The sequence below is a fragment of the Rana temporaria genome, chromosome 4, assembly GCF_905171775.1.
Source record: "Rana temporaria chromosome 4, aRanTem1.1, whole genome shotgun sequence".
NCBI classification, from domain to species: domain Eukaryota; kingdom Metazoa; phylum Chordata; class Amphibia; order Anura; family Ranidae; genus Rana; species Rana temporaria.
Genome location: NC_053492.1, coordinates 79251971 through 79261857, shown reverse-complemented (window position 1 = coordinate 79261857; position 9887 = coordinate 79251971). Strand labels below are relative to the sequence as shown.

Here is a 9887-nt window from a genome sequence, read left to right as displayed (position 1 = left end):
TCTCTACTTTGCAGATAGAGAAAGGAGCTGTGTGTTAGTGGGCGTCCTGACACTCCTGCTCGCCCCCTTCCCCCTCAAGAGGCTTTCTCCACACCAGGGAGAAAGCCTTGCATTACTGTGTGTAGTTACAGACAGAAGAACAGGAAGTGAGGATTTCTCAGAATAAGGACATTTAAAGCGGGATTCCATCCGCATTTTTTTTTTAAAGTCAGCAGCTACAAACACTGCTGACTTTTAATAAGGACACTTACCTGTCCTACTTGCCCGCGATGTCAGCCCCCCCCTCCCCCCGAGGCTGTTCCCTCGATCCTGTCAGCTCCCGGCGCAGTAAGGGAAACAGGCTTCACTGCCCGTTTCCTACTGCGTATGCGCGAGCCGCGCTGTGCTTTGTGAATGGGCCAGCTGCTCTCTGGGATACACACAGTTCCCAGAAGGAAGCGCGCCCCATTCACCAGAAGACACCACGAGTAGGACGAGGAGGATGACCAGCCGCGGATGATTAAGAGGCAGATTAAGGACTTCCGCATAGCAACCACTATTTCTGGTAAGTAAAAATATATATATTTTTTTTAGGATTTTTTGTAAAAATAAAATAAAATTTCAGGGTGGAACTCCACTTTAATGTTCATTAAACCGCATTAATCTGCATAGGTCAATGCTGGCTTGACACAAGGGCACATAGAAAGCAATTGTTATCTACGTGCGTCTGCTTTTTTTTTTTTTGCAGTGCGAGAACATCAGTGCATCCATCCCAATGCTCTGCAGTCCAAAGAATTAAAAGAAGTGTCATTTTGTGTGATAAAACATGAAAAAATAAACAGTGCAATGTGCTATAACAACACATTACTCCTCAGTGTGCGCACGTTACAGCCTACAGGCTGGTGGTAGGAAATTGTTAACCACTTCAGCCCTGGACCATTTTGCTGGTCAAAACCAGGCCACTTTTTGCGATTCGGCACTGCGTCGCTTTAACTGACAATTGTGCTGTCGTGCGACGTGGCTCCCAAACAAAATTGGCGGTTTTTATTTTTTGCGCTATTAAACAAAAAAAAAAGGGACAGTTTTGAAAAAAATTCAATATTTTTTACTTTTTGCTATAATAAATATCCCCAAAAAATATATATATATAAAAAAAACATTTTTTTCCCTCAGTTTAGGCCGATATGTATTCCTCTACATATTTTTGGTAAAAAAAATCACAATAAGCGTTTATTGATCGTTTTGCGCAAAAGTTATAGCGTATACAAAATAGGGGATAGTTTTATGGCATTTTTATTAATATTTTTTTTTGTTTACTAATAATGGTGGCGATCAGCGATTTTTATTGTGACTGACATTATGGTGGACACTTTTGACACATTTTTGGGACCATTGTCATTTTTACAGCGATCAGTGCTATAAAAATGTACTGGTTACCGTGAAAATTACACTGGCAGTGAAGGGGTTGACCACTAGGTGGCACTGTAGGGGTTAAGTGTGCCCTGATGGGTGCTTCTAACTGCAGGGGGGGTGGGCTGTGTGTGACAAGACAGTCATCCGATTACAGGAAGCGGTGATCACTGTCACTAGGCAGAGCGGGGAGATGCTTGTTTACATAAGCATCTCCCCGATCTATCTCTCGCGGGTATCCCCGCGGCAATCAAGTCCGCAGGCGCCGCGGTCAGACTCACAGAGAAGGCGGTAGGGTCAAGAGTGCGCAGGCGCGTGACCACACGGCGGCATCTTAAAGGGGACGTACCTTTACGTACCTATGCCTGTCTGTGCCATTCTGCCGACGTAAATATACAGGCGGCGGTCCTTAACCACTTCCATACCGGGCACTTATACACCTTCCTGCCCAGACCAATTTTTAGCTTTCAGCGCTGTTGCACTTTGAATGACAATTGTGCGGTCATGCTACACTGTACCCAAACTAAATTTTTATCATTTTGTACCCACAAATAGAGCTTTCTTTTGGTGGTATTTGATCACCTCTGGGATATTTGTTTTCCAGAAAAAAAAAAAAAAAAATGACTGAAAATTTTGAAAAAAAAAGTTTTTTTTGTTTCTGTTATAAAACATTGTAAATAAGTACGTTTTCTCCTTCACTGATGGGCACTGATGGTACTGCACTGACGGGCACTGATAAGGCGGCACTGATGGGCACCGATGAGGTGGCACTGATTTGGTGGCATTGATGGGCACTAATATGCGGCACTGATGGGCGGCACGGATGGGCACTGATAGGCGGCATGGATGGGCTTGGATAGGCGGCACGGATGGGCACGGATAGGTGGCACAGATGGGCGGCACAGCTAGGCACGGATAGGCGGCACGGATGGGCACGGATTGGCGGCACGGATGGGCACGGATAGGCGGCACAGATGGGCACTGATAGGCGGCATGGATGGGCACTGATAGCCGGCATGGATGGGCACTGATAGGTGGCACGGATGGGCATAGATGGGCACTGTCGTATGTGTTGTACTAATGGATGCCAATCAGTGCCAAACAATGCCTGCCAATCAGTGATGCCCATTGTGGGCACTGATTGGCATCCATTGCGGCACTGATTGGCATCGATTTTTTGTGTCCTCCTCATCCCTGGTGGTCTAGGGTGGCATACTTTTTTTTTTTTAATCCCTGGTGGTCTAGTGGCCATCCCTAGTGGTCCAGTGGGCATCCTCGGGGGGGCTGTGATGATAATCGATCAGCACAATCTCCCCCCTGTCACAGGAGCAGCCGATCGGCTCTCCTCTACTCGCGTCTGACAGACGCGAGTGAGGAAAAGCCGATTACCGGCTTTTCCTATTTACATCGTGATCAGCCGTGATTGGACACGGCTGATCACGTGGTAAAGAGTCTCCGTGAGAGACTCTTTACCTTGATCGGTGTTGCGGGGTGTCAGACTGACACCCTGCAACAACGATCGCCGCGATGCGCGACCCCGGGGGAGCGCAGCGGCTCAGAATCCTGAGGACGTCATATAACGTCCAGTCAGGATTCTACAACTACTTTGCCAACGTCAATCTGTCATTGGCGGGCGGCAAGTGGTTAAAGTAGAATGGAAGCCATTTCTTTCCATTTTGGATAGAGTAGTGAGTTTTTTTTGGATAGAGTGAGTTTTTTTCCCCCTGATCATTTGTTGTCCCATTGGAGAGATTTGCCTTCACTTCCTGTGCCATAGTCAAAACAGGAAGTAAGAGGAAATCCTTTTACTGTGAGTGAATCCCTGACTGTCACCAGAACGAGTGTCCCCGTTGGATGCTTTCTTCTCTATTCCTGTTCTGGTGACAACTAAACATTTGAGATTTTCTTCCACTCTTAGTGATAAGCATAAACATGTCATATAAAAACAGTGAATCTCCTAAACAGGGGCATAGATAGTTATAAACAGCCGACAGGGGTTCTAATTCCTCTCCACCCCTTCCAAAACAAAAACAAAAAAGTTTATTTTTGTTTCTACATTATGGAAATAGTTTGTCTGCTGATTATGCAGCAGATAATTACTGGTAAGCGCTCATATTTATTAGGGGAGTGCGGAAATATTGGAAAAGGATTTTTTTTTCTCTTCAAACAGGTACTTTATTGTTCAGAATACCATCAGATTTGACATAATAGATTCCTATATGTCATGTGACACAGAGCAGAGCAAGAGAACGTCTAATCTGTGCACAGAGAAAATGCCATATGGAAGCCTAGGGCATTGTGTCTTCTAAAATTCAATACGTCGGCCATTTTCCTGGAGAGCAAGTCGTATGGCTTACTACGGAATACGGCTCAGGTAAGATGGCGGCCGATTGGAGACAGCGTGACATTCTCGTTCCAGGTCTGGCAGCGGATTTCCGGTACTTGTAGTCATTTCCTCCCGTGTTCTGTGTGTGCTGGCAGCCGGTAGACATGGCGGCGTTTGGAGGTGAGGATTACACAGGGCTATAGATATAAATACATGTTGTATGCATTGGTGAATCTGCTGGTGAACTACAAGCTCCAGCATGCCCTGACAGCAAGAGTGGTGCACAGTACAAGGCCTGCTTTAGTGCAATGGACAGATCTGACATGTGTCACTTCGTGGATGAGGATTAGAGCCAAGTCCTTTCTCTCTTCTATATCATATACAATTCATTGCATTCATATACATTGATCAGCCATATCATTATGACCACTGACTGGGTAAATGAATAGCATTGGTTACCTTGTTACAGTCAATGGCATCTGAAAGTGGGTGGCATAAATGAAAACGATGATGTGATGTGTTGAAAGTAGAAAAAATGGGCAAGAGAAAGGATTTGGGTGACTTTGACAAGAGCCAAATTTGTGATGACAAGATGCCTGGGTCAGACAGAGCAACTCCAAACATGACAGCTCTTTGTGGGATGCCCCCGGGCCAGAGGGGGTCAGGACTGACCAATAATGGAGCAAGGAAAGAAAACTGTTGATAGGGTCATGGTTGGCCAAGGCTCTTTGATGCACGAGAGCAGGGGTCTCCAAACTGCGGCCCCGTGCCCTTTGCTTGCCTTTATCTGGCATTGGAGGCATTATTTACACCACTGACACCAACAATGGGGCATAATTCCTGCAGCTGACACCAATGTAGGGGGGGCACTATTTCTGCCACTAGCACCAATGTAAGGGGCACTATTTCTGCCACTAGCGCCAATGTAGGGGGCACTATTTCTGCCACTAGCGCCAATGTAGGGGGCACTATTTCTGCCACTAGCGCCAATGTAGGGGGCACTATTTCTGCCACTAGCGCCAATGTAGCGGGCACTATTTCTGCCACTATCGCCAATGTAGGGGGCACTATTTCTGCCACTAGCGCCAATGTAAGGGGCACTATTTCTGCCACTAGCGCCAATGTAGCGGGCACTATTTCTGCCACTAGCGCCAATGTAGGGGGCACTATTTCTGCCACTAGCGCCAATGTAGGGGGCACTATTTCTGCCACTAGCGCCAATGTAGGGGGCACTATTTCTGCCACTAGCGCCAATGTAGGGGGCACTATTTCTGCCACTAGCGCCAATGTAGGGGGCACTATTTCTGCCACTAGCGCCAATGTAAGGGGCACTATTTCTGCCACTAGCGCCAATGTAAGAGGCACTATTTCTACCACTAGCGCCAATGTAAGGGGCACTATTTCTGCCACTAGCGCCAATGTAAGGGGCACTATTTCTGCCACTAGCGCCAATGTAAGGGGCACTATTTCTGCCACTAGCGCCAATGTAAGGGGCACTATTTCTGCCACTAGCGCCAATGTAAGGGGCACTATTTCTGCCACTAGCGCCAATGTAAGGGGCACTATTTCTGCCACTAGCGCCAATGTAAGGGGCACTATTTCTGCCACTAATGCCAATGTAGGGGGGGGGGCAGCACTATTTCTGCCACTAATGCCAATGTATGGGGGGCACTATTTCTGCCACTAATTCCAATGTAGGGGGGGGGCACTATTTCTCCCACTAATACCAATGTAGGGGGCACTAACCAATATTGGAGTACTAGTTCTCCTACTGACGCCAACTATTTCTCCCCCAATACCAAAGGTGGAGCATTGTTTACTCCCACCGGGCACAGTCCGGTCCCTTTTAAGTCTGAAGGGCAGTAAACTGGCCCTTTGTATAGAAAGTTTGGTGACCCCTGCACTAGAGGAGTAAAGGCTGGCCCCTGTATTCTGATCAAATAGAAGAGTTACTTTAGCTAAAGCTGCTGAGAAAGTTAATGCTGGTTCTGATGGGTGTCAGAGCACACAATGCATTGTGGTTTGTTGTGTTTGGGGCTGCCAAGCTGCAGACACGTCAGGGTGCCCAGGCTGACCCGTGTCCACAGTCAAAAGTGCCTACATGAGCATCAGAACTGGACCACGGAGCAATGGAAGAAGGTGGCCTGATCTGATGAATCACATTTTCTTTTCCGTAGATAGCGTGGGGTGCTGCAGTATGGGAAGAAGAAGAAAAAATGAAAACGAAATAAAGGATAAACACACCCTAAGGAGTTACCTCTACAAAAATGATTTATTAGCATGTATAATGCATTGGGACCCAACACCGCCCACAAAGATGACAATGCCTCCAATATAAACCCCACAACACTGTGCACCCTTAACTGGTGATGTCCCTCATTGGCTGGTGTAATATAGCTGCTGGGTCCCGCCCACCTTGGCTGGGTCCCGCCCACCCTCACATCGAGCTCAATTCTGACAGCTCTCCTCTGTTGTTTGTCAGTTTCACACACAGTTACATTTGGCTCAGTGTTAAACCTGCTAGTGCTACCGCCAATCAGTGACACCTGCCAGTCAGTCAATCAGTGCCATCTGTCAGTGCCATATGTCAGTTCCAAACCAGTGCCATCTGTACTGAGGACATCAAGTGTGTGCTAGAGTGACAGGAGCAAGCAGGAAGGAGTGGAGTGGGTGAGGTGTTTTTTTTTTTTTTTTTTTTTTTAATCGGCCCAAAATATCGGCATCAAACATCGGCCACCCCAACTTTTAAATATCGGCATCGGCCAGCCAGAGAAAAACCCATATCGGTCGACCTCTAGTGCAAGGGTCTGCCTGATTGCATACAAATTGAAACTCTTAGCCCCGTACACACGATCCGAAAATCGTACGAAAAATGTCGCTTTCGAAACGATCATACGATAATCGGATCGTTAGTACAGAGCTTCCGAGAGCCGATCAGGACAGTTCATCCGATTTTATTCTATCGGACATGCACGGAATTTTTTTTCGTACGATGCCAGATCGTACGATTTTCGTTTAATCAGTCGTTTTAAGCTGTCGTTCAAAAATGCAATACAAATACATTCCAACACATGACATCACTTCCGATTTTTTTATTCAGCCGTTCGAGAATTTTCGTGACTTTAGTAAACTCATCAGATTCGACGTGAGATTAGCATACAAAAATAAAACGGATGATCATTCGTCCGATAATCGGATCGTGTGTACCGGGCATAAGGCCGGGTTCACAATTCGCATAACATTATAAAATACATTGATTTTAATGAGGCTGGTTCACATATATGCGATGCGTTCGCACTGTGCATTGCCTAAAAAACGTGCGCATTGCGGTGCGGCTCAGGTGCGAATTCAGAATCCATTATCTTCTATGGGCACGCATCTGATTTGCAGATGTGTTAATTTTTCATCAGGATTTCTCTCATCAATACACTCCCCCCCCCCCCCCCCCCCCTCCACCTCCCCTCTGCCAGGTCTCCAAATTCGCAGATAAAACGGAGATGATCTGCTGAACAGCTCTCTCGTCTCTTTGCAGAGATCGGAGAGCTGGAATTTGCACCACACAAGTGTGAATCCAGCCTTTAAGGTTTGACCTTGCATTATATGGTTTGGGTAAATCTGAATACAAAAATCTGCAGAAAATCTAATAGTGTGTATGGGGTCTTGGATTGTATAGCCATGTAGTAAGGTTGCATTACCACTGACGGCAATTGCTACTCTCACTGAATGCTGGTACTCGTCGAACTCGAGCAGTTCACACAGGTCCAGAGAAGGGAGAAATAAGTCATAAAAACCATCAAACAAACTCAAAGCAGGTCAGGCGGCAACACAGGGAAGGGGTCCCGTCCTTGCGGCTACATGTTTCTTTCCGCCAACTGTAACTTTGTCAGTAGCCAGCGGGGGCAGTGTGATGCTTGGGGCAATGTTCCGCTGGGAGACCCTGGGTCCTTCATGTGGATGTTAATTTGACATTTATCGCCTACCTGAACATTGTTGTTGCCCATGTATACCCGGGTCTTCATGGAAATGGTATTTCCTGATGGCAGTGGACTTTTTAGCAGGATAATGTACCCTGCCACACTGTAAAATGTGTTCTAGAATGGTTTGAGGAACACAATGGTAAGTTTGAGGTGATAACTTGGACTCCAAATCTCCAGATCTCAATCCATCAAGTATCTTTGGCATATGCTGGAAAACCAAGTCAGATCCATGGAGACTCCAACTCGCCACTCCAGGACCTAAAGGATCCGATAGTGACAGCTCGGTGCCAAATACCACAGCATAGGGTCAGGTCTAGTGCTATCTGTGCTTCGACAGGTCAGGGCTGTATTGGTAGCAAAAGGGGAACCTACTCGGTATTATATGGGTGGTCATAATGTTTTGGCTGATCCGTGTATTATTTTGCTACAAGTACTTGTATAGCGCCGTCAATTTAATCATCGCTTTACATGACCTCACCTCAAGTCCTGACCTCACCCCGATAGAACACCTTTTGGGATGAATTAGAGTGGAGACTGCGAGCCATGCCTTTTCTCCAACATCAGTGCCTGACTTCACAAATGCGCTTCTGGAAGAATGGTCAATCATTCCCACAGACACACTCCTAAACCTTGTGGACAGACTTCCCAGAAGAGTTGATGCTGTTATAGCTGTAAAGGTTGAGCCAACTCAATTTTGAACCCTACGGACTAAGACTGGGATGCCATTAAAGTTCATGTAAAGGCTTGACAATATAGTGTATAGATATACAATTTAATACGCTCTTGTGTACTGTATGTATAAGGTTCATTTCACTCTTATATATTCTGTAGGATTCATACCACACTTATACTGTATAATATTTGGGAGTCATTCCACTCTTATACTGTATTATAGGAGTCATTCCACACTTGTATAGTATACAGTTAAATGGCACATTTGAAGTATCGCCTATAGGTGATTTTGGGTACTGAAGTTTGTAGCTGTTTCACATGTGCACGCTATTTTATGTTTAGTATCTATTTACTCAACGCCCCCTCATGTTTTATATCTTGGAAATTCATAAAGGTTGTCTATGATAGAATTACATTGTGCCACAACATCACATCACAGTGCAGGCAATAGTCTCATTTACCTGTTGGAAACCAGTATATGAAATTTGGGCAATCTGTGCGATGAGGCAGGACGGTTTATATGGACTTTCTTCCCTCAGTGCAGCTGAGAAACTTTATTTAAAAAAGCAGCAAGCACGAGTTCAAAGCACTGCATTCATAATGCACCAAAAATGAGCACCTCAGTCTGACCCCTCCAGCACCACCCCAAAAATGTTTCACAAGAATTCTCTGATCACTTCTGGATGCCGTGTATAATAAACTGTCTTCTATTTACAGAAATGGGTGTGATGCCGGAGATTGCTCAGGCTGTGGAGGAGATGGACTGGCTGTAAGTTGTACATCCGCAAGTATAGAAAATGTTGGGAATAGTGAATGGATGGCGATATGTGCTCGCTGGAAGAGATTAAAGCTATACACAAGAGAATTCATTGTCAAGGTGTTGGCTAAGGCTGGCCATACATTATACAATTTTCTTCTATCGATTTCCTTTAGGGCCTGTACACACGACCGGATCTGTCCGCTGATACTTGTCCGCGGACCAGTTTCAGCAGACAAGTTCGGTCGTGTGTACGGCCGACCGGACAGGTTTCCAGCGGACATTTGTCCAGCCGACCGTTTTCCATCTGGTAAAATTCTGTAAAATTCACATCTTCTATTGTGATCAGCATATCTTTCCCCATCTAAGCCCTGATGAAGGGGGTGTTTTCTGGCCCCCAACATGTGTTGGTTCTGTGACAGTCTTTTATCCCCCCCCCTTTTTTTTTTTTACATATTGGAATTAATTTTCAGTGTTGCACTTTAAAGATCCATTTACTTACAAACTAAAGAACCAGTGTTAATTTCGTTGACTAAAACATTTTAGTCTACTAAATTAATACTATTTTAGTTGACTAAAATATGACTAAAACAATTGAGATGACTAAAATACAACTAAAATGGCATTTTAGTCAAAAGACTAAAACTAAATTGAAATTTGACTTGAAAATGAACACTGGTCTGCAGTGCATGTTTATACCTCAATACCATAAATAATGCGATTTTTCACTCCAGCAGTATATAATGAGTTTGAAAATTGTAGAGAA

The 9887-nt window shown here is 45.3% G+C and overlaps 1 protein-coding gene across 1 annotated transcript in view; it reads left to right on the top strand.

Annotated features, from left to right (window-relative positions):
* Positions 1 to 3795: 3795 nt before the first annotated feature.
* DDX1 (DEAD-box helicase 1) overlaps positions 3796 to 9887 on the top strand; it is a 79541-nt gene continuing 73449 nt past the window's right edge. The window contains exons 1-2 of the mRNA XM_040348568.1: positions 3796 to 3895; positions 9082 to 9133. Coding sequence (XP_040204502.1) covers positions 3880 to 3895; positions 9082 to 9133 — 68 coding nt within the window. The 5' untranslated portion in view covers positions 3796 to 3879. The remainder of the gene's footprint in view (positions 3896 to 9081; positions 9134 to 9887) is intronic.